Raw genomic sequence first — 26343 nt, forward strand, 5'->3', positions numbered from 1 at the left:
ACACACACAACCAAACGCTCAATCCCTTTGAGTGAGTGAGTTGAGTGACAGATGGGTGCCATCCGTTGACAATTTGCTACCACAGCAAGCAGTATAGGCGTAGCTGTCACTATTTCAGTGTGTTTTCAGTTCATGAAGGTTAATTGTAAATGGTAATCGTCTATAAAAAGTCTTGTTTAGTATTTGATTGACCTAAAAGACATTACGTTTTTTCCATCAGTATATTTTGTTTTTAATTGTTTTAAGCCTGTTTTTAGCTAGTGAAAATAGCTTTAGCATTTAGCATGTCACAGTTTCACCCACCATAGCTGTAAATTCACTGTTCCAACCAAGCTAGCAGCTAGCATTAGAGTTACTTTCACACACTCATCCAAATATGGTCACTTCTGGCTCCAAAAATCCAAGATGGTGATGGCCAAAATGTCGAACTGAAGGCTTCAAAACGGGAGTTCACAAACCAGTGGGTGACGTCATGGTTGCTACATCTATTATTTTATACACTCTGGGTTGCACCTGTTAGGTCATGTAACTCCAGGACAGCTCCACCCAGCTGCAGCCTGACTGGAGGTCTAATCAGCCAGAGTTAATAAAAACACCTGTATGGGGGCACAGGACCTTTGAGTGCAGAGCTGATTTTTCCTTCCTTCTCTTTGGTTGGTCATGTTCACTTCCTCTCTCTGTGTCTTCTCTTTCCTTTGTTTCTCTGTGTTTCTGCAGGGTGACCAGTACAGACAACTACTTTCTCAGCGATGGCCTGTATGTTTCAGAGAAGCAGCTGGAGAACTCTAAACCTCTCAGGCTGAATGTGGTCAAAGTCAATCCTGTGAAACCAACTCACGGCTCACTTCCAGGTGTGTACTTTAGTCACTGAGGGTGGGTGGATAGTAGACAGGGGCTGTGTCCAAAATCAATCACTCATTCACTCCTCCCTACTCACTATGTAGGGAGTTCTCAGTAGAGCACTACATAGTAAGCTCACCTGTAACATGAAAAAACACTTTCGCACACTACTCAGATCAATTCTCTGCGCCGTTAATCACGTCATTGCCGTCCAACAATTAGAACATGCCATGTCAACGTCGGCTGGTGAACCATATCCAACAAACACCCACATCCATATTTGAGATAAATACATTATATTTTACTGAGTGAATTATTCCCAAATTAATAAATAATGTTACAAAGTACTTTGTGGCCGTTTGTGTTGTGATGCTGCTCTGCTCACATTAAACTGTACCCTATTAATAACATTACACTGGCAGACAGACAAGAGGCGAGAGGGCAGCACCATTGCAACCTCTCCCACTAATCTTACTATAATGACGAAAACTCTGTCTGTGGGTGTGTCTGTGTGTCTGTTCCACGTTTTTCTCCTCACTGACTTAGTCAGTCCATGTGAAATTTGGCACAGTGGTAGAGGGTAATGGGAGGATGCGAATGAAGCAATATTACATCGATTGGCCAAAGGGGGCGCTATAGCAACCGATTGAAATTGCAAACTTTGAAGGGGCATATCTCATGCCCTGTATGTCGTAGAGACATGAAACTTTGCACAGAGATGCCTCTCCTCATGAGGCCTCAAGAACCCATAACTTCTGGTTATATAGATTTTCCGCCATTTTGAATTTTTTGAAAAACACTTAAAATCGATCTCTTCCTAGGAAGTTTGGTCGATCTTCATGAAACTCTGTGAACATAATCTAGGGACCAATATCTAAAGTTCCCTCTTGGCAAAAGTTGGAAAACTTACTAAAACTGAGCTTCTATAAGGCAATGAATATTGCGGAGGGCGTGGCTCCTCACATAAAGGTGTATAACATCTCAAGAGTTTCACCGATCACCAAGCAACTTTGTAGGCATATGACTACACATAATCAATAATCTCCATTATTGACCCCATCAAACAAAATGGGGGCGCTAGAGAGTTAATTTCCTATCTAGGCCTAACAGCCATATCGATTTTTACCAAATTTGGTAGATATGTAGAAGAGGATGCCTCAAGGTGACTGGAGAAATTTAACTCTAATTGGCAACTGGGAGGTGCTACAACAACAGAAAAATGCTTAAAAATGGCTCAAATGGGACCGATTGCTGTGGCTCCCCCTGTGGCCGACCATGCCTGGTATGCTGTACATAATCACGGAAACTGTCAGTGTGTCATTCTGTCAGTCAGTCATTCTGTCTGTCCCACGTTTTTCTATTCACTGATCTACTGTACTTTCAATAAAGCAATCGTACTATCAAATTCACAAAAACTCTGTCAGAATACATTGCTCTTCTTAATGGGTTCACTTGACTATTTAATCTGCAATTTCCTATAACCTGTATCCCAAACACACACCATGTGAAACTGTACGTGGGCAACTGTGCACTCAATGGGTATGAACTAGTTTAAGTAATTTTTGGTTTTACATTCAATATGTTGAAGTTTGTTTTACCTGTTAGTCACGTAATAGGCTACCTTGTAGATATAATGTGTAATGTTATGTGCCATTACAGCACAAATTACAGCTAGTAGCGACCCAGCTCATTAATGTTAGCTAGCGTTAGCCCTTCTCTGTACATTAATGTTAAGCGCTAGAGAAATATTAATTGCCAGTTTATTTATAATGTCATCAGAGTCTGACGATGTACAACAGTTTGTAATCGAGCTGCTCTCTCTCCTCTCGTTTGTCTATTTGTCCGTCCCATATAATCCGTCTGAGCCTTCTGCGCAATGCATGATGGGATGTATTGCTTGGTTAGTGACCACCTATTTTACACTACATTTTACATTGCCATGTGGGATACCTTGAGTCCACTATAGGGGATAATAATTCCTATCATCCATTCGGACAGCACTACAAAATGGCGAAGCCACTATATAGTGGATGCATAGTCCACTATATAGTGGACTATGTAGTGAGTAGTGAGTGATTTGAGACACAGCCAGTATAGTAGATTTAGCCACATTAGCAATTGGATTACTTTAACATCCAACCAGAAATGGTTTTGTGCCTCAGTTGATTAAGCTATGTCAGAGAAATGTTCTTTAAAAGGAGACTGTATCTTGCACACACACACAAGAATGCATGTACCCAAGTGCATGGCAACGCATGCACTTTCCTGCTGCCAGCTTAAGGCTGTTCGTTGACTGGGTTTAGTCTATAAACTACTGAAAAATGCCTATTAAAATTTCACAAACTACAACTGACATCTTCAACTGTCAGACCAGCAGTGCTACACTCAAAGATATTCAATTTCCAATGAGATAAAGCAGACTTTTTCAGCAACTCCTTTAGAGTTTTAAGAGTTACTTGGTGGTGCCTGAACACAGCTGCTGTTGATAGTTTTTACTAATGCCAGAACTCAAGTGACTCCTCTCTCAGTGTCAAAACAACATTAGGGCCAGAGCTGCTCATTTGAGTTATGCTTTGCTTTGAAGGCACTCTTTAAGGTTGATCTTGGTGATAAGAAATCTGTTCAGTCAATCCAGGCCTCAGCAATAGACATGCTTAATAATTACCTTTTCCTTGCAAAACATGGGATTTTCAACAAAACAGTAGCACCACCTTTTGGAATTTAAAAGGTCTGTCAAAATACTGAATACTTCTTCTGCCTCATTAAATATTTGCTTTTTTGGAATATTATGGAATATTCTAAACCTTGATTGTGTACCTTAGTGTGCAGTGGGGTTTTTTCTGCTCTTTAAAGTGTTAGCATGGTGGTGCAGTGGTTAGAATTGTCGCCTCACAGCAAGAGTGTGTCTGGTTTGAACCTGGGGTTGGGGAGCCCTTCTGTACAAAGTTTGTATATTCTCGTGTCAGCCTGGGTTCTCTCTGCATACTGCGGCTTCCTCTCACAGTCCAAAGACATGCAGGTTAATCGGTGACTCTAAATTGGCCGTAGGTGTGAATGTGAATGGTTGTCTGTATCTTTGTGCCCTGTGATAGTCTGGTGACCTGTCCAGTACCCCACCTCTGGCCAATGTGAACTGGGACAAGCTTCAGCCCCCCATGACCCTCAAGAGATTACAGATTATGAATAAATGAAACAATGAATGTATCACAATACCACACCCCAAATTCATCTTAAACAAATTAAGTCCTTGAATTGAATTGGTTTCTATTATTCAGTTGTTTGTGGCGTTTACCCATGTACATTTATTAACTCATTATCTTTCATTCATGTATATATATATATACATACATACATATACATACACACACACACACATATACATATATATATATATATATGTGTGTGTGTGTGTGTGTATGTGTGTATATGTATGTGTGTGTGTGAGTCTTTTACAACGCTGTGGAGGAATTTTGGCCCACTCATCTTTGCAGAATTGTTGTAATTCAGCCACATTGTAGGGTTTTCGAGCATGAACCGCCTTTTTAAGGTCATGCCACAGCATCTCAATAGGATTCAGGTCAGGACTTTGACTAGGCCACTCCAAAGTCTTCATTTTGTTTTTCTTCAGCCATTCAGAGGTGGACTTGCTGGTGTGTTTTGGATCATTTTCCTGCTGTAGAACCCAAGTTCGCTTCAGCTTGAGGTCATGAACAGATGGCCGGACATTCTCCTTCAGGATTTTTTGGTAGACAGCAGAATTCATGCTTCCATTTATCACAGCAAGTCTTCCAGGTCCTGAAGCAGCAAAACAGCCCCAGACCATCACACTGCCACCACCATATTTTACTGTTGGTATGATGTTCTTTTTCTGAAATGCGGTGTTACTTTTACGCCAGATGTAATGGGACACAGACCTTCCAAAAAGTTCTACTTTTGTCTCGTCAGTCCACAGAATATTTTCCCAAAAGTCTTGGGGATCATCAAGATGTTTTCTGGCAAAAATGAGATGAGCCTTAATGTTCTTTTTGCTTAGCAGTGGTTTTCGTCTTGGAACTCTGCCATGAAGGCCATTTTTGCCCAGTCTCTTTCTTATGGTGGAGTCATGAACACTGACCTCAACTGAGGCAAGTGATGCCTGCATTTCTTTAGATGTTGTTGTGGGGTCTTTTGTCACCTCTTGGATGAGTCGTCACTGCGCTCTTGGGGTAATTTTGGTCGGCCAGCCACTCCTGGGAAAGTTCACCACTGTTCCGTGTTTTCGCCATTTGTGGATAATGGCTCTCACTGTGGTTCGCTGGAGTCCCAAAGCTTTAGAAATGGCTTTATAACCTTTTCCAGACTGATAGATTTCAATTACTTTTTTTGTTCCTGAATTTCTTTGGAACTCAGCATGATGTCTGTAGCTTTTGAGGATCTTTTGGTCTACTTCACTTTGTCAGGTAGGTCCTATATAAGTGATTTCTAGATTGGGAACAGGTGTGCAGTAATCAGGCCTGGGTGTGGCTACAGAAATTGAACTCAGGTGTGATCAACCACAGTTATGTTTTAACAGGAGCTGGAAGGCAAACACTTTTTCACACAGGGCCATGTAGCTTTGGATTTTTTTCTTCCTCATTAATAAAACCCTTCATTTAAAAACTGCATTTTGTGTTTACTTGTGTTATCTTTGACTAAGGCTTAAATTTGTTTGATGATCTGAAACATTTAAGTGTGAAAAACATGCAAAAAAGTAAGAAATCAGGAAGGGGGCAAACACTTTTTCACACCACTGTATATGTGTATGTATGTATGTATACACACACACACATATATAGTCTTTCATCCATTGTTTTAATTTTGATTATGTTCCATGGACATGCTTCCATTTAACACTGTTCTCTGCTTTTCTGTGTGGCATTGCAGGAGAGAATGTTGAAGAGGACATAGAGAGGTGGTTTGCCAAGAGAGCCCGTACAGAGTATAATACAGATGGGGAAGCCAGCTGCTCTGAGCCCTTCTTAACATGTACTGACACACTGCAACCAGCAGAGGGCAGCTATAGGACAGGCCTGGGGAACGATGATGAAGAAGGATCCACCAGTTATATTGTTAAGAGAATATCCACATTTCTAAGTGAGACAGAGCCATACATCTTGGACATTGATTTGGATTTCTTCTCATGTAAGAATCCCTTCAAGGAGTTGTACACACAGGTATATACCCCACTGACATACAGTACAGGCCAAAAGTTTGGACACACCTTCTCATTCAATGCGTTTTCTTTATTTTCATCGAGAGAATGCCAAGAGTGTGCAAAGCAGTAATCAGAGCAAAGGGTGGCTATTTTGAAGAAACTAGAATATAAAACATGTTTTCAGTTATTTCACCTTTTTTTGTTAAGTACATAACTCCACATGTGTTCATTCATAGTTTTGATGCCTTCAGTGAGAATCTACAATGTAAATAGTCATGAAAATAAAGAAAACGCATTGAATGAGAAGGTGTGTCCAAACTTTTGGCCTGTACTGTACCTCATATTTTACTTCTTTAGCAGCACATGTGATTATACTTTTTGAATCATAATCATATATTTAATCAAACATATGTCTAGAGAATGTAGAGATTTTTTTTAATCATTTTGATCATTGTCCTTGATTGGAAACACTTTCTAACAGTGAGAGATTTTTGCCTTCCTGAAAAACAGGAAGTTACATTTACAGTAGAGTTTGGAATCTCTCTGGCTTAACAGGAAATTAATCATATCCAGAAAGACTCGATGGGGCTTTTCAACTAACAATCCAGTATCCAAATAGAAACAAAAGGGTTGCTACCACAGAAATAATGAACACAGGGCTTGAACCTGATACAGTGCCATCCTCAAAGTGTTGGACAGGTCCTCCACACAGTGTCAAAAGCCCCTTTAACACTGCCCTCCTTGCCCTCGCAAATGTAGAGGCCGTTAACCGTCAAATAGCGGGAACGGTGAAAGACTGGCCAACTTATGAGAGAATCGCTGAAGGACTGACTCACTGTTTACATCACGTGCTGCGCTACATGTTTTGTTACTTGCTCACGCCCCCCATAGCCCGGAAAAAGGCACATTCTGTATGATCAAAAGTAGGCAGGCGGCATTTCACTGCACTCCCCGATTTTGTTTTTATGTTGCTGAACGAAGACTGATTGGGCTTTCCTGCAAATTTGCACAATTCCCATTTAAAAAGGGCTAAAGATGCATTAAATTAATCATATTTTCTGGTCCTTGGTTTTTATCAGTGATTTAAGTGGCTGTAGCTCAGGTAATAGGATGGGTCTGGCATTGATCAAAGCACCGGTTCCCAACATGGGGTTCCAAATGTCATTAGGGGTTGCCAAAGCTGCACAAGTTGCACAATATCTCAAGGCAGTTTCTTCAAATTTGGCACAAACGTCCACTTGGACTTAAAGATGAAGTGATTAGGTTTTGATGGACATAGGTCAAAGGTCAATGTCACTGTGACTTTGATTGTCATTTCTCTTGTGAAAAGCGATATCTCAAGAACACAGTGAGGGAATTTCTTTACATTTGGCACAAACGTTCACATGGACTCCAGGATGAACTGCTTAGATTTTGGTGGTTAAAGGTCAAGATTATTGTGACCTTGCTTCCATCTCATTCTCATAAATGCAATAACTTAAGAACGCCTTGAGGGAATTTCTTCACATTTGGCACTTATGTCTCTTGTGAATGTGATGTCTCAAGAAGACAGTGAGGGAATTTTTTCAAATTTGGCACAAATGTCCACTTGGACTCAACGATCAACTGATTAGTTTTTGATGGTTAAAGATCAAGGTCACTGGGACCTTGTCTGTCTCATTCTTGTGAATATGATATCTCAAGAGAACCTTGAGGGAATTTCTTAAAATTTGTCACAAACATTCACTAGGACTGAACAATAAAGTGATTGCAATTTTGTGGTCAAAAGTCACAGTCACTATGACCACGCAAAACATGTTTTTGGCCATAGCTCAAGAATTCCTATGCTAGTTATGACAAGACTTTACACAAATGTCCAGTAGTAAAAAATTATTAAGTGAGGACATTTAATGTCTGAAAGGTGAAAAATCAACTTAACTGTGACATCATAATGTTCTGCAAAAACACTTTTCTAGCCATTATTCACTGTCATATCATGGAGACATTTGGTCAGATACTGAATTGGTGACACTAATCTTGAAACTGTGCTGATTGTATAGATCTTCTGTGCTGTCGGGGGTAAGATGTTTGAGAAGCATCCTTGTTTTCACAGACATGGATGTAAACTGGAAGAGAAACTTGAGTGGTGCCCTGGGGCATACATCCGGTGGTAATTCTAGTTTAAATATACAGTAAGCCTTTATCTCAGCATTTCATTAATTTCTGTGAAGAAAACTACGTGAAATTGTTATTTTTAAAGGTACATTGGTATTCAAAATATAAACTAATAAAAAGTCTTACAGGAAAAGGGCACAGTGAAGAGCTGAACACCAGCTATATTCATAGAGCCTTCACTCTCTGCTAAACAGCTTTGTCATGCATAAAAGAAGTATGCAATTAAAACAACCAAGGAGCTAATAAATCAATGGTCAAGTGTCAGGGAAGAGAAAACACTGACTTTGTCAAAAAAGAAGCCTGTTAAGTATGCATGATTGTTGGATGAAAAAAAAATAACACTGAGAATCGTACAAAACCATCCTTAAAATATCAGGAAAACTCATCTCTGATGCATTCACAAGAAATAATCTGCTCAAAATTCACCAAATCGCTCCTTTAACACAAACCTCCTGTGGTTCTTGTGATCACTTTTTGGGTCAGTTGTAGAGTTTATCTCATCTTCTGTACTGTTGTTGTTATACACTTAATATAGTAAGAAATATACACAAAAAATTTGTATAGTTAGAGGTTGTCAGTTTACTCACTAACAGAAAAGGGGTCCCTTAAGGGGAAAAAGTTGGGAACCACTGGATTTAACTATTGGTGTTCTGATGTCCAAACTCCACACATTGCTGTGATTTTTAGGTAATGTATCTAATTGTTGTTTTCATAGGAGTAAATAAAGCCTATATTTTTTCAGTAATAATCAGCTGAGAAACACAAGCAGGTCCTCAGTTACATACCTTAATATATAAGGTTCATTAATGAAACTTAAAATAAGGGTACCAAGCCAACGGTCTGATGCCTGACATTGCCAGACCAAATCTCAAATCTGTGTTAGTCTGGAATATTTCTGTTCATTTCTTTTATTTCTGGGGGGTGTTGTCGATGGCTGGAGACCAAAATGCTTCTAGATGCAACTGGATAGACCTAGATTCAATCAGAGCAGTGAAATGTGACGTTGTGCTGAGCGACGGGCAAATGTAAACAGGCTACAGCTTGCAGAGATGAGCTGTGATAGCGTAGCACCAGTATGTCTGTGAAAAAGTGCTGACGTTTTTGCCATCAAAACTTGAAAGTGAGTTTTTAATCACTTTACTATAATACTTGAAACAACTTGAAAGATTTTGATCACCAACTCCTTCAAAAATGGTTTGGGCCTTTCCCGGATTCCTCACCCTTCAAAAATGCCTCAGTGGCGCTCCTTTTTACAGTCATCGCCTCAAACAACGCCCGTATTAGATAAATGAGTGTGATCGGCTCGTCAGATCTCAAGTTGCCATAAATCTGTCCAGAGCGGACACAGAGCAGACAAGTCTGCCAGGACAAATAAAACACGAGTTCACAGATTGGTGTGGTTCCCAGGCAACCCGTGTGCACCACATCATAAACAAAGATGAGGAATGCATTCACTCTGGTGATTACGAAAAGTTCACAGGTCTATTGCCTACATAGTTTGCAATAAACACAACAACTACAATACATAATTTTAGTGTACTGCTTTTACTATATAGAAAAATTGTATTTGAAATGTAAAAAGGCAAAGGCTTAATAAAATAAACCTTCTGGAGCAACCTTTTTTGGTTGTGAACAGTTCCATGTGTAAATGTTTAGCTACATTTCCCATCAGTTAGTGGACTGATGGGATATGTAGCTAAACAGTTAGGTGGACAGTTAGGTGGACTAGTAAATGTCTTCAAAAACAAGTATTTTTCCTCTTACCAGTGGCACTGTTTATCAGTCTAGATAGTTTTGATGTGAGTTGCCGAGTGTTGGAGATATCGGCCTTAGAGATGTCTCGCCTCTCTCCAATATAATGGAACTAGATGTCACTTAGCTTGTGGTGCTCAAAGTGCAAAAAAATACATTTGAAAAACTCAACAGCAATGTCTCTCCCAAAATCATGACTTGGTTACTCAAGATAATCCACAGACCTTGTTGTGAGCAATTCCATGTAGGAACTATTTTCTTTCTACCAAATGACACCCACCAACCATTAATGTTTGCATCTCACACTGTCCTGACCACAAGCTAGTTGGTGGGTGTAGTCATAATTTCTGGAAAGAGACACTGCTGTTGTTGGGCAGCATAATGGTGCAGTGATAAGCACTCATGCCTTAAAGCAAGGGCTTCCAGGTTTGAATCCACCCTTTTGTGAAATAATCAGCATTGTTTCTCAGTAAAGCTTTATATGGAGGAAAAAATGTAGAGAATGTGAAATTGTCCAAGCTAACAGAGCTCATTGGTGAAGCTGTGACAGTCAAACAGGCAGTTTACATGGTACAAAAATGCAAGACAGCAAAAAGCTTAAAGTAGCAGTTTGGTTAGAGTGTGAGGTGGTATGAAGTTCCAGATAGACTCCTTAGTTAATGACAGAAATCTAATCCTCCATGACCTCCTTATGATGCTTGTCATTTACCTCACATACACAGTTTAAATGCAAAACATGTTTCCTTGAATTAACCTCTGCTCCATGATGTCTGTCTGTCTGTTCGTCTGTTTCAAGGAAGAGTACGCCATCCTTAAGGAGCTCTACAACTTCAGAGGACCCAGCCTCAATGCTGAGGAGGTCAGACTTTGTTTTATCAACGGTTTCCAGCCTAAGATTATACAGTGAGTGAGTGAGTGAGTGAGTGAGAGAGAATATCATTTTTAGGTACAATAAAGAGCACATACAGTGCCCTCCAAAAGTATTGGAACAGTGAGGCCAATTCCTTTATTTTTGTTGTAGACTGAAAATATTTGGGTTTGACATCAAAAGATGAATATGGGACAAGAGATCAACATTTCAGCTTTCATTTCCAGGTATTTACATCTGGATCTGATACACAACTTAGAAGATAGCACCTTTTGTTTGAACCCACCCATTTTTCATGAGAGCAAAAGTATTGGAACATGTGACTGACAGGTGTGTTTTGTTGCCCAGGTGTCTCCCAATTACATTGATTATTCAAACAATAAATAGCACTGGATGTCTGAGCTCAGTTTCAGATTGGGTACGATAGGTTTTGCCTGTGCAGACTGCATTTAGAGGTGGAACCAACATGAAAACCAGAGAGCTGTCTATGGGTGAAAAAGAAGCAATTGTGAATCTGAGAGAAGATGGACAATCAATCAGAGCCATTGCACAAACATTGGCCATAACCAGTACAACCATTTGGAATGTCCTGAAGAAGAAAGAAACCACTGGTGTACTAAGCAACAGACGTCGAACAGGTAGACCAAGGAAAACATCAGCAGTTGATGACAGAAACATTGTGAGAGCTGTAAAGAAAGACCCTAAAACAACTGTTAGTGACATCAGCAACAACCTCCAGAGGGCAGGAGTGAAGGTATCACAATCTACTGTTCGCAGAAGACTTCATGAACAAAAGTACAGAGGCTAAACCAGAAGATGCAAACCACTCATTAGCAAGGCCAGGCTGGAATTTGCCAAAAGGTACAGAGATGAGCCTCAAAAATTCTGGGAAAAAGTTTTATGGACTGATGAGACAAAGATTAACTTTTTCCAAAGTGATGGAAAGGCAAAAGTTTGGAGAAAGAAAGGATCTGCTCATGATCCCAAACATACAAGCTCATCTGTGAAACATGGTGGAGGTAATGTCATGGCTTGGGCTTGCATGGCTTCTTCTGGGACGGGCTCTTTCATCTTCATTGATGATGTAACACATGATGGCAGCAGCAAAATGAACTCAAAAGTCTACAGAAACATTTTGCCTGCTAATTTAAAGAAAGATGCAACCAAACTGATTGGAAGATCCTTCATCATGCAGCAAGATAACGACCCAAAACACACTGCCAAAACAACAAAGGAGTTCATCAGGGGCAAGAAGTGGAAGGTTTTAGACTGGCCAAGTCAGTCTCCAGACTTAAACCCAATAGAGCATGCATTTTACCTGCTGAAGAGGAGACTGAAGGGAGTAACCCCCCAAAACAAACAACAACTGAAAGAGGCTGCGGTGAAAGCCTGGAAAAGCATCACAAAAGAAGAATGCAAAAGTTTGGTGATGTCAATTGGTCACAGGCTTGATGCAGTTATTGAAAGCAAAGGATTTGCAACTAAATATTAAGTCTCATTCACTTTAATCTATTTTAAGTTTATATGTTCCAATACTTTTGCTCACCTAAAAAATTTGTGTTCCATTACAAATAATGCTATCTTCTAAGTTGTGTATCAGATCCAGATGTAAATACCTGGAAATAAAAGCTGAAATGTTGATCTCTTGTCTCATATTCATCTTTTGATGTCAAACCCAAATGTTTTCAGTCTACAACAAAAGTAAACGAATTGGACTCACTGTTCCAATACTTTTGGAGGGCACTGTATAAACAGATATTTCAGAAACACTTCCAAATGTGACTCAGTCATGGTAAAGCACGAGTTTACTTAGACTAGCACGTTAAGTGTTTAAAATAATTTCATAGAATCCACCAAAATATCCAGGATTAGCTTGAACTCCTCTGAAGAAGAAATCTAATTGAACCTACCTTACTTACTTTATTTTACCTAAAGTATCTATACTCAATTTCACTTTTAACATTAGCAGGACATGTACCCTGGCATGCAATAGTATGAGCACCCCAAAATTTATTTTACTGCGACTAGTTAGATAAGTAGATGAACTAATCTCCAAAGGGCAAAACATTTAAGATGGAGCATGCTTTTCAACATTTTAGGCAAGATTAGTGTATTATTTTTGTTTTGTAAAACTTCAAAAATGGAGAGAAAAAGAAGCACCATGCAAAAGTTTGGGCACCCCAAGACATTTGAGCTCTCAGACAAGTTTTACCAGGCTCCCAGACCATAATTACCTTGTTAGAGCTCTGGCTTATTCACAATCATTATTAGGAATGGCCAGGTGATGCAAATTTCAAAGCTTTATAAATACTCTGACTCCTGAAACCTTGTCTGAACAATCAGCAGCCATGGGCTCCTCTAAACAGCTGCCTAGCACAAAATTCAAAAAACGAATTCCCACAAAACAGGAAAAGGCTTTAAGAAGATAGCAATGTGTTTTCAAGTAGCTGTTTCCTTAGTTCGTAATGTAAGATTATGCTTGTAGGATCATTAGACGGGCAAATCATAACCCCCATTTGACCGCAAAAGACCTGCGGAAAGATTTATCACACTCTGGAGTGGTGATGCACTGTTCTACTGTGCTGCAACACCTGTACAAATATAATCTTTATAGAAGAGTCATCAGAAGAAAACCTTTTCTGTGTCTTCACCACAAAATTCAGCATCAGAAGTTTGCAAAGGAACATCTAAACAAACCTGAGGCTTTTTGGAAACACGTCCTGTGGACTGATGAAGGTTGATAAAGGCTGAAGGTTTTGCCATGGCCCTCACAGTCCCCTGACCTAAACATCATTAAAAATCTGTGGATTGACCTCAAAAGAGCAGTACATGCAAGACAGCCCAAGAATCTCACAGAGCTGGAAGCCTTTTGCAGGAAGAATGGGTGAAAATCCCCCAAACAAGAACTGAAAGACTTACCTGGCTACAAAAAGTGTTTAGAAGCTGTGATGCTTTCCAAGGGGGCACTAGTAAGTACTGACCATGCAGGGTGCGCAAACTTTTGCTTCAGGCCCTTTTCTTTTTTTTTTTTTTTTTTTCTTTTCTTTTTTTGAAACTGGAAAAGATTGAAAAAAATGTTAATGTTTGGGGTTAGAGATTAGGGTTAATTGTAATCTAATTTTAAATCTTAATTTTGCTTAACATATTGAAGAAATGTGTCATCTTTAACTTTTTGTTTTTTGGAAATCAGGTCATATTCCCATTTTGGACAGGCATGGGCTGGCTTGGCTTGGTTTAGTTTGGTTTGGTTTGGGCCATCAGATCAGCACAGTAGGGATTTGCATTTCCATTACAACAGGGCTACCTTCTTGTGTGTCTTAAACTGATGACGGCTGTTCTTGTGTGATGATGTTTTAAAGTAGTGAGCTGATCCATGGTTAAAGTTGCCAGTTATTTTTGTTGCATGTGTTTTTCCACAGCAGGACAGGTAAAGTAAGAGGTGCAGTAAGAGCCTGTTGTCTGCTGCTCTTAATCTAATTTAACTTAACCTAGCTTTTGACCTACTCCTGAGAAGATCCATGCGTCACATGGTGTGTCTAAACTGGCAATGAAAACAAAAATTGGTGTAGCGTGACTTTTCTTGATAAAGCCAAGAGTGGCAGTGGAAAAAGAGTAATATTTTACTTGCTCACCTACTCATAGTAAATAGATTTTGATCAGGGGTACCCAAGCTTTTGCTTGCCACTGTACCATGATGACAGCAAAGAAAGCTTGTAGTATAATAGCTGTTTGTTGTATTTAAATAATTAAAACAATCAAAACAAATTAACGTGTGTGTGTGTGTGTGTGTGTGTGTACGTGTACACGTGCATGTGTGTGTTCAGGAGGAGCTTGATGAGTGTGTGGATCGCCGTGTTCGTCAGTTAGAGGATCTGGAAGCAGCATTCGCTGATCTGCTAGAGGATGATGGGGAAGAGACGGTGACACGCTGGGCCAGCCACCCCGGGTAAAGTTTCTCTGACTTTGTTTCACTTTAACAGAGAGACATACAGAACTGGACAGCATGCTTCCTTAGTACTGAAGTGAATGTTACTTTAAAGGGGCGCTCCACTAGGGCTGTAGTCAACCAAAGAAAATCTTGGTCGACTAAAGTCGTACATAATCTTAAGCTAATTGATTAGTCGTGGGAAAAAAAAATATGCACGTTATTTTTACTACTGCGTTGGTGTGTCTGTGTCACTCTGCAGTTACACTTCCAAAACGCTAGTCGGCGGTGGAGGACTGTGTTTAAGTGCTGTAGAGTTTAGTTGATTCAAAACACACATTATATATGGCTTAATAGAGACAATTTCAAACACAAGTACACAGATTGGCTTCACTTAAAATCGCAGAATTGACAGACAAACACTTGTCTTTATCTGGACCACCAATACAACATGCTAACGTTATTAGCACAAGTCTGTGGCATATTACATTGTATAAATTAGCCTAGCGTCTAGCGATCTTTCCCTCTTCTCATATAAAACCAGGGACAACAGCAACATTTAACAAAAGTAATGGCACATAATTTGGCTCCATTACAACTCACAAGATTCACCGACAAACAACTGTCTTACACTAAACATGTTTTCCAAGCAAATACAACATGCTAATGTTATTAGCGCCAGCCTATGGCAATTTTAAGATATATTTTTTGGGGCATTTTTGCCTTTATAGATAGGACAGTTAAGCGTGAAGGGGGCATTTTACATTGCCCCCTATGGCATTTTACATTGTATAAATTAGCCTAGCAACGGGGATGTTTTCAAAACACCCCCGTTGTTGACAGAAATTTTCACAGGTAACTTAGGCTGTCCCCCCCGCCACAGGAAATAATGGATTAATCCTGGAAAGCTATTGATGTAGCACTTTTCTCCTTATTAAAGTAACATGGCGATTATTTGACCATTGAGAATTTTGTCAGATGAGAGCATATCAACCAAATAATCGACTAGTTGACCAAAAGACTACAGGCCTACACTCCACAGATTTCTTCTTTAGTTTATTTGTCAATGGGGATTGTAATGAATCTGTGAAGACAGTTGTTGCTTTCTGTGTCTCGGGTGTACACACCTTGATTCAGGATTGACTGTGTATTCCACCATTACACCCCAGACAGTGAGCAAAGCTAATAAAATTTAGCAACAGAAATCCACCCATAGGCCGTGTTCACAGCAGCATTTTGACATGTCATAGCAGGAAAAGCAAAGATGGAACAGATTGATAACAATGGCTCTGTTCCAGTTAAGTGTCTCAGGAAGCACACCTGTCAGCTAGCATGTACAGTACCAGGGTTAGTGCTCTATATTTGTCCTTCTCCACCTTACTGTAGCCCTTTTTACACAGAGATGGCACTATAGGACCACTGCCAAGTCCTTTCTTTACATTTTTTACACAGAACCAAATGACAGTAGCGTCATGTCTCTCCACTGTATATTTATAGACAGCAAGCTGGCATCATAAAAGCAAAAGAGGCGTGACATGTAACACAGCAGTGTCAGCCTCTAGTGCAAGATATAACATGCGCACAAGCAGCACTTTATAAACAATAACAACAGCATAACATGTCAATAACTATCATTTACAGTAACGATGTTATGATAAACATATCCAGCTTTAACAGCTGCAACAAAACTACCAACAGAGTCACATTCTGTACACACCCACAGAACAGGTCTAACACCTCCAACAGTGAAAGCACTTGTGTTGGTGTACCGTGTGTGATAGGATGATTATCTTGGGACTTTACTCCTTATGTAATAGACACACTCCAGTGCAGTTTATAATGTTTATAGTGAGCAGTGACTTTGGGATATCTGACAGATATTAATTCTGATCATTTTGCATCATCACTGCCAGATGAAGTGTGGCACACTTTATATTGTGTGTTAGCAGAAAGTTCATGGATACTATGTTTCTGTCCATTGTTAGAATCTTTAAGGGGACAGCTAGAGTGCATTATCTTCCTTTTTTCTTCCATGTCTTCTCAGCATGGCTTCATTAGCCCAACTGGTTTCCAGTTTGAAGTCAAGAAATCTGTGCCCTGACTATGAAATGGTAGGAATGTAAATGCACTTATGTACTACAACTGTACTGTAACACTAGTAGGCTACAACTACGACTACTATAAATATTTATACTATGTAAATGTAAAACTGCAGTTATAACAGACATATCTGTACAGTTGTGTAAATTTATGTACACAGATCATTTTGGGATGATGGGTGTGTTTTCAGTCGCAATCTCCTGATTGTAGGTGCAACTGTCATTAACATAGTCTGCTACTTATTTAAATGGATTTTCCCTGATGAAGACCTTATGGAGGTGCTCATTCAAAATTAAAGTTGCACATTCAGCTCTTTATGTGATGTAATTGAAACATTTAGAAATGATTTAAACCTTTAATAATTGACATCCCGCAGACAGCAGCAGGAGATCATTTGCATGATCCTGATCTAAAGTAAAAACCATAACAGCTAGAGCATTCATTCCTGTTGCGACAGAAAGCTAGGGCTTCTGTCTTCCCCATCATTGCATCTTTACCTTATGTTACCTTACCTTACATGCAGTACACGTGTTGTTTTTAGCTATAATTATGCAAGAATTTCCCCAGGAATTTTCCTGTAATGGCGGTGGGAGATCGTTGTTTGGATAATCCTGTACATATATATCAATCTAAAATAAAAACCATAATAGCTAGAACATTGATTATTTTTTGCAGCAGAAAGCTAATGCTTTTGTCTTCTGTGTCATCACATTGGGCCTCATTCACTAATATGTGCGTGGAAATGTTCTTACTTTGCGCACAAAATAAGTGCGTACGCAAAATCACCGTGGGATTCATGACACCTGCGCACCGGCCAATTTTGTTCTCACCACTTTGTGTATGTGTATGAATCAGAATCATTCTAAATTGACAGGCACGTGCTCGCAATTTATGATTAGCATACTACCACGCCCCCATTTCTCCATATAAGGAAACCGCTTGCCTAGAGTTGATTCATGAATGAAGGAAGCGGTTTCACGAGGAGAGAAGTAGTAAATTTCACAGTTTGTTAGAAGCGATGGCGCCGGGTCTTACAGGAATGCCATGGGTCATTGCAAGATTGTGGAGGACACAGCATGCCAGGATGATCTTGCACACCTTCTCAGGGGTATGAAGTAGTTTGCCACTGGCTGTATCCGATCCAAACACATCCAACGGCCCTTAAGCACGCCAAAAGTGCGCTCTACGGCACATGTGTGGGCATGTATGTTATTATAGCGCACCTCTTGAGGGGTTTCAGGGTTTGCGTATGGTGTCATCAGCCATGTTTTAAGGCCATATCCCCGGTCACCCAAACAATATAACATTTTAGCATTAACGGAATAGAGACTTACTAAAAATACTAACTAGCGGCAGTAGCTCAGTCCATAGGGACTTGGGTTGGGAACCAGAGGGTCGCCTGTTCGAGTCCCCATCCGGACCAAAATATGGAGCGTGGACTGGTGGCTGGAGAGGTGCCAGTTCACCTTGCACTGCCGAGGTGCCCTTGAGCAAGGCACCGAACCCCCCAACTGCTCAGGGCGCCCCACCAAGGGCAGCCCCCTCACTCTGACATCTCTCCACTTTGTGCATGTATAGGTCCTGTTTGTGTATGTGTGTGTCTTTTGGACCTGTGTGTAATTGACAAGCAAGAGTGAAAACATTGAATTTCTCCTCAGGGGGATTAATAAAGTAAATAAACTTAAACTTAACTTAAAAACAATTGAAATAAAAGAGTAGAACAAAAGATGCTTACCAACAAGCCATCCACTTCTCACAGCCCCTGCCTCCAAATGCATTCCCACTGTACTGTTTTGCAAAATAAATGAGTCGTGGGTGCCTCCTGGCCAGCGGGGCCACAGCGTTAAGGATATGGCAGTTGGCATTACAGATCATCTGCACGTTGGTGGAGTGATAGTTTTTTCTGTTCATGTTATTGTTAATATTTTAATTGTCACAATGATGCGGGTGAACGTGTATCAATTTCATGGTTATTTAATACATTTGGCCAATATATTAGTAAATTAATGATTTTAAAAAATGTTAATTAAATCTCTTTTTAATGAATGTGGCTTTATAGCCTCTGCATGTACTTAAAAGGTATGTGTTTGCATTTTCTAAGTCAGTTTGGCCATCCTCATTTGTGCGTAGGCATGGTCTTCGGCAGTTCTAAATTTGTTCGCAGAGTAAGAACAAATTCGGGTAAGAAAATATTGATGAATCCCGGATTTGTGCGTCAAACGATCGTACGCACAGTTTAAGCACAGATTTGTGCGTACGCACTGTTTGTGAATGAGGCCCATTGTACACTCGTGATGAGATAATTGTGTTACATTACGTTTCGTGTGGTACAAAACCACACATAAATGTGCGGTGGTACCAGAGGAATGAATGATGAATGTATCACAACACTTTTGCTCTTTGCGCATAAAAATAAGTATATCTTAAAAACTAAATAGCATACATGGGTCAAATAAGGAATGGAGTGATAAAAAATGTGTTGCTTATGTTACTATTTTTAAAAGTCTATTGGATCAATTTGTTTTGTGTTTTTATTTTGAAATATCTGATGGAAAAAACGTCCAATTATACTTTTTTTTTTAAATGACACAAATTCAATACTTTTATCAATTATTATGGTTTATTGACTTACAAAACCTTTGAGCGTAGGTTGTACAGATTTTAGTGGTATGAAGCATTTGAAGATACTCCAAGAAATTACATGACAATGAGCAAAAATACCAATGTAATTACTGGCAAACCATTTCTATTGCGGGGTTAATAAAAATGATAGTACAGCGCCTTTCAAATTTATTTATGCCTTTCAAAGTAAAGGCATAAATAATTGTTCAAACTCTTTTATGACCTTTTGTCTGATGTCATTGCTTCTCTCCTCTTCCATGTTTTCTCCTTGCAGCCTCTCCTCATCTTGACTCATTCTTTTTTTTTCCCCTACTTTCCCCTATGATTTTTCTGTCACTATCTCCTCCTTCATCTCTCCTCTTCTCTTCCTCTACTCTCTCACAGGTCCATCAGGCAGGGTTAACCTGTGACTCTGTTGAGCTGCCTCACCACATCAGCACTGACAAGGAGATCGACACACTCATCTCAGCTGTACAGCTGTTTCTGAAAGCTTTGCCCAAACCTACACTGATTACTATGTCCAGGTAAATAATACAGAGTGAAAGGGATTGTTCAAAATTTTTAAAGTGGGACTGTATGAAGTACTTATCCATAGACAGTGTATGTAGTAGATGTCAGTCGGCACGCCTCCAGTTTGGAGAAGCAGCAGAAAGGCAGACAGAGACACTAAGCAATGTGCTGCTGTTAAGGGGTCACTAGCATAATGTATTTTAGCCACCTCAGGGCTCGACAGTGCGGGCGTTTCACTCGCATTTGCGGTGTGCGGACTGTAAAAAACTCAGCCGAAGCAGCCTATATTTTTGTCAATAAAAAAAATGATAATCTAACCGCAAATGTTTGAGGAACTCCAGCCGCCTTCCCTTTTCCCTCTTCCCCATGTGACACGGTTATGGGTGGTTTTCCAAGCCACTGTCTGCACAATGAATATAAGTCCCACTGTCGGCAGCGTGGAAATAAGTCAAAGTGTGGAGGAAACGGACCAGGAAAAGCGGCGGACCTCCGGGGAAGCCTGCTCCGTTCCCCCCGCAGTTAGGGACTGTTCTCCACGGCTAGGCTGTCGGCTGGGTGGAAATAAGTTAAAGTGTGGCGGAGACGAGGGACCAGAAAAAGCGGTGGACCTCCGGGGAAGCCTGCTCCATTCTCCCCGCAGTTAGGGACCGTTCTCCACGGCCAGGCTGTCGGCTGGGTGGAAATAAGTCAAAGTGTGGCAGAGAAGAGGGACCGGGAAAAGCAGTGGACCTCTGGGGAAGCCTACTCCGTTCTCCCCGCAGTTAGGGAACGTTCTCCACGGCCATGCTGTCGGCTGGGTGGGAATAAGTCAAAGTGTGGCGGAGAAGAGGGACCGGGAAAAGCGGTGGACCTCCAGGGAAGCCTGCTTCATTCTCCCCGCAGTTAGGGACCGTTCTCCACGGCCAGGCTGTCGGCTGGGTGGGAATAAGTCAAAGTGTGGCGGAGAAGCGGGACCGGGAAAAGCGGTGGACCTCCGGGGAAGCCTGCTTCGTTCTCCCTGCAGTTAGGGACCGTTCGCCACAGTACCGCTGCTGGGCAGGGTGGAAATAAGTCCTGCAGAGTTTCAGAGGACCTGGAGAATGTTTTAGGATAGTAATAACATTATATAAGATAATAATATTGCAAAGATAATATATATAAGATAATAACATTAAAGATAAAATTAAATTGCAATAGGCCTACTTTTCCAAAACTTGATGATTTTACCTTTCTGTACATTTTGTATACAAATTCATTAAATAATTTTGCTTGTAAATGTCTATTTGCATCACGTTTATTACGGAAAACACATTATTTGATCAATTTACATTGTGCCACTAAAGTTCTTTGTGCACTCCTTACTTTTTCAACTTAGGAGCACATATGCTCCTTGGGAAAAAAGTTAGCGTCAAGTCCTGCACCTAAAAAAAGTCCCACTTCAAAAAATATATAAGTTTAAGTGTACGCTATATTGACAGACAGACAGGGAAACCATTAACAGCTTCAGATACCCATCTAGGCTCTCATCAAAGCCACAAGATTCCATTGACAAAAACAATTATTTTTGCTTGTTTAACAGGGGAGCTGCTGGTCTAACACTGCCTCGATCTGTTTGTTTGTGTTATTGTGTGACTTTTATCAATCTCAACTACAGGGGCAGCTGGCCAATAGAGGGCGATAGGGCGCCGCCCCTCCCTGAGCCACAAAAGAAAAGAAAGATGATGATAATAAATGTATGATTATCATCTTCATTATTGTCATACAGTACAGGCCAAAAGTTTGGACAAACCTTCTCATTCAATGCGTTTTCTTTATTTTCATGACTATTTACATTGTAGATTCTCACTGAAGGCATCAAAACTATGAATGAACACATGTGGAGTTATGTACTTAACAAAAAAAGGTGAAATAACTGAAAACATGTTTTATATTCTAGTTTCTTCAAAATAGCCACCCTTTGCTCTGATTACTGCTTTGCACACTCTTGGCATTCTCTCGATGAGCTTCAAGAGGTAGTCACCTGAAATGGTTTCCACTTCACAGGTGTGCCTTATCAGGGTTAATTAGTGGAATTTCTTGCTTTATCAATGGGGTTGGGACCATCAGTTGTGTTGTGCAGAAGTCAGGTTAATACACAGCCGACAGCCCTATTGGACAACTGTTAAAATTCATATTATGGCAAGAACCAATCAGCTAACTAAAGAAAAACGAGTGGCCATCATTACTTTAAGAAATGAAGGTCAGTCAGTGCAGAAAATTGCAAAAACTTTAAATGTGTCCCCAAGTGGAGTCGCAAAAACCATCAAGCGCTACAACGAAACTGGCACACATGAGGACCGACCCAGGAAAGGAAGACCAAGAGTCACCTCTGCTTCTGAGGATAAGTTCATCCGAGTCACCAGCCTCAGAAATGACAAGTTAACAGCAGTTCAGATCAGAGACCAGATGAATGCCACACAGAGTTCTAGCAGCAGACCCATCTCTAGAACAACTGTTAAGAGGAGACTGCGTGAATCAGGCCTTCATGGTCAAATAGCTGCTAGGAAACCACTGCTAAGGAGAGGCAACAAGCAGAAGAGATTTGTTTGGGCCAAGAAACACAAGGAATGGACATTAGACCAGTGGAAATCTGTGCTTTGGTCTGATGAGTCCAAATTTGAGATCTTTGGTTCCAACCGCCGTGTCTTTGTGAGACGCAGAAAAGGTGAACGGATGGATTCCACATGCCTGGTTCCCACTGTGAAGCATGGAGGAGGAGGTGTGATGGTGTGGGGGTGTTTTGCTGGTGACACTGTTGGGGATTTATTCAAAATTGAAGGCACACTGAACCAGCATGGCTACCACAGCATCCTGCAGCGACATGCCATCCCATCCGGTTTGCGTTTAGTTGGACGATCATTTATTTTTCAACAGGACAATGACCCCAAACACACCTCCAGGCTGTGTAAGGGCTATTTGACCAAGAAGGAGAGAGTGATGGAGTGCTGTGGCAGATGACCTGGCCTCCACAGTCACCGGACCTGAACCCAATCGAGATGGTTTGGGGTGAGCTGGACCGCAGAGTGAAGGCAAAGGGGCTAACAAGTGCTAAACACCTCTGGGAACTCCTTCAAGACTGTTGGAAAACCATTTCAGGTGACTACCTCTTGAAGCTCATCGAGAGAATGCCAAGAGTGTGCAAAGCAGTAATCAGAGCAAAGGGTGGCTATTTTGAAGAAACTAGAATATAAAACATGTTTTCAGTTATTTCACCTTTTTTTGTTAAGTACATAACTCCACATGTGTTCATTCATAGTTTTGATGCCTTCAGTGAGAATCTACAATGTAAATAGTCATGAAAATAAAGAAAACGCATTGAATGAGAAGGTGTGTCCAAACTTTTGGCCTGTACTGTATATACACACAATACATTAATTATTCTGATCATTTTCACTTGAAACAGCTCGTCCTGCCTCTGAATATCCAGTCAGCCACAGCGTGAAGTCGCGTTCTGACCCTTTGGGGCGATATCAGCCTGGCTGGAAATCGCCCTGATTCACTCTCATAGACTTTCATGTAAAAGGCTTTTTTTTCTAAATGCAGGCACTCCAATGCAATCTCTGGGTTCCGGGAGGGCTTGCCCCAACGTGTTTTCGTCATACGTAAACCACCAAGTATCATTCATGTGCTCCTCGGATGGTCTGATTTCCCATGTTGGGAAGTCGTTCTTACTTCATTGTGTGTTCATGAGCGTTTAAGTCGTAATTTGGAGACAACATGGACATTACAAAGAAGATGAGTTGTTTTTTATCACTCAAAATGTTTTAAAAACACGCTGTCAACCGTTTCCATTGAAATACTGCTTTACAGTCGGAAACTCATTTTTCCGATTATTCCGACATCACATGAGGCAGCGCCACTGCGCAGCAGTCACATTCAAGGTCAACATGGCTAACGATTCCAGCTGATCCAAGAGGCTTTTTAACCATATAGGTTATAAAGTAGCGACGCATAGTGCATCCAAATTCACACCCGTTCTTCTCTATGGATTTTCTCCACAACCGTTAGAGAGAAGCCACACATATCACGTGAAACAGTGGAACCGCAGTGCAGGACCAGAGCTTTCCAGTGATACCACACACATTATTGTGTTGTCAGCCCATCATGCTATAATAAATCCAAATCAATTGTCTACAAAATAAAAACCTGACGAATTTTTTTACAACCCATTATACAGATCTTGTTATCAGTCACTTCATATAGTGAGCAATATCGTATCTGGCTTGCGTGTGTTTCTCCCTGTCTATCCACATTTGTAGTCCGGCTTTCAAGATGCAAATATCTCCATATTGTCCAGTTGACACTCCACCAAACTTTGTTTGACAAGACCAGCGCACTTCACCTTAGCGCACTCAGGCAACTGCAGCCTAATTATGCATGCATGACAGGGCAGTAGTCCCCATATACATTGAGGGGCACACGCCCCCCAATTCCCAAAATGTTTTTATTTGTTTTATTTGATTAATGGTAAAACAGCTCTCTGTTCACATTCAAAGGTATTTGTGTGGGCAAACTGATGAAAAGTAGTCTGTTGATGACCACAGTGGATTGTTCAGTCATTGTAGAGCCAAATTAATTCAAATTTACCCTTTGAACGGGTCACCTCAGCCATCACATCACAACAATTGCCCCCCCCCCCCTGAGAAATTTGGCAGGAGCCGCCACTGTTCAACTAACCCTTTTAAACACCAAAGTCACACAATAACACAAACTAACAAACAGATGTAGGCAGTGGTAGACCAGCAGCTCCTGTGTTCAGCTATGTTAAATTACTGTTTTTGTCGATGGAGTCTGGCTTTAAAGAGAACAGTGTAACAAATTAATTACCCTTTTAGAAATCACTGTCTGAGGCTAAGGTAAAGCAGTGAAAATATTATAAATGTAGCATACCCTTAAACTGTCACTGACTTCTTCAAGTGGGACTTTATATGATTCTGTGCCGGGGGCATTATGTTTTCAGGTTGTCCGTCTGTACATACACACATACATCCCATCCTTGTAAACGCATAGCTCACAAATGCCTCAAGGTAATTTCTTAAAATTTGGTACAAATGTCTATTGGGACTCGGTGATGAACTGATTAGATTTTGGTGGTCAAAGGTCAAGGTCACTGTGACCTTGTCTATCTTATTCCTGTGAACGTGATATCCCAAGATATGGCCGTAACTAAAGAATTCATATGCTGATTATGACAAAACTTGACACAAATTTGGAGGATAAGGATAAAATAAATGAAGTGATGACACTTTATGTCCAGAAGGTCAATGGTCAGCTGCACTGTGACATCATAATCTTTTGCATAAAACACATTTTTCATGCCATTATTCAATGTCACATCTCAGGAACAGGACAGGAGACATTTGGTCAGGTACTGAATCGTTAACACTTATCCTGGGTGTCCACCTTGAAACTGTGCTTATTGTATAGATCCTCTGTGCTACCGAGGGGAAGATGTGTGTGTGTGAAGCATCCATGTTTTCACAGACATGGATGTAAACTGTAAGAGATATTTGACTGGTGTACAGAGGCATACAAATGTGGGGCAGTAATTCTAGTTTTCTGTGTGTAATACACTGACTATGGATAAGTACCTCATATTACCTGGCTTTAAAAGATCCAAACTATCCTATTATGGGAAGGGTATAGTAGTAAAGAAAGAGAAGTCTCATGTGTTTGTTAACGTTTGTGTATTCAGGTCCAGTCTGGATGAATACTGCCCAGTTGAGCAGGTGGATTCGGTCCAGAGCAGAGTACTGGCTGTACTGGAGAGCCTGTATGGACCACTGGACTTACACAAAGACTTCGAAAACAGCAGCACAGAGACTCTGGACTGCCAACCACAGGCCTCTTAACAAACACACATATATGCATCACTTCTGGATTTAGTCTAGTACCATTTGATAAAGACAGCCACATGAAAAATAAAACATCAGATGCTTTTGCAGTGAATTTTGAAGTAAATTTCTATCTTATATCCAAAAGCTAGATGTTTTAAGGCTCTTTGTCATGATAATTTATGTAATGTGTTCACATTAGAAGTGGCCATAGAAGTTGTGTTTAATGTTTTCTTTCAGTCAACAAATCCCATGTGCAGAAATCTAGCTGTGTTGGCCTGTTTTTTCTTCATCACTTAATATGATAAATAAATGGAAGAAGTGTTGGACTTATTGAAACACAACTGGTGTCTTTCCACATGTTTCTTGACCTGCTTTAACCTCCTCTAAACTGACAACAGATGTGTGCAATGCTTCAGGCTGTGTTTCATCTAAAATCATTCTTCAGCTGTCTTAAATATCTCAGACCACAACTTGCAGTTGCAACACAAAGTGTTTTAGCTCCTCTGCAGGAGTCAGGGTTTACTCTTCCCCCCCCTAAATTAAA

At 40.5% G+C, this 26343-nt stretch overlaps 1 protein-coding gene across 1 annotated transcript in view; it reads left to right on the forward strand.

The window, feature by feature from the left end:
• c12h5orf22 (chromosome 12 C5orf22 homolog) overlaps positions 1-26135 on the forward strand; it is a 51765-nt gene extending 25630 nt beyond the window's left edge. Inside the window, exons 4-10 of the mRNA XM_033650324.2 lie at positions 718-851; positions 5743-6032; positions 10716-10778; positions 14612-14733; positions 16757-16823; positions 19819-19958; positions 25658-26135. Coding sequence (XP_033506215.1) covers positions 718-851; positions 5743-6032; positions 10716-10778; positions 14612-14733; positions 16757-16823; positions 19819-19958; positions 25658-25814 — 973 coding nt within the window. The 3' untranslated portion in view covers positions 25815-26135. The remainder of the gene's footprint in view (positions 1-717; positions 852-5742; positions 6033-10715; positions 10779-14611; positions 14734-16756; positions 16824-19818; positions 19959-25657) is intronic.
• Positions 26136-26343: the final 208 nt, after the last annotated feature.

This window comes from Epinephelus lanceolatus, chromosome 12, assembly GCF_041903045.1.
Source record: "Epinephelus lanceolatus isolate andai-2023 chromosome 12, ASM4190304v1, whole genome shotgun sequence".
Lineage (NCBI taxonomy): Eukaryota > Metazoa > Chordata > Actinopteri > Perciformes > Serranidae > Epinephelus > Epinephelus lanceolatus.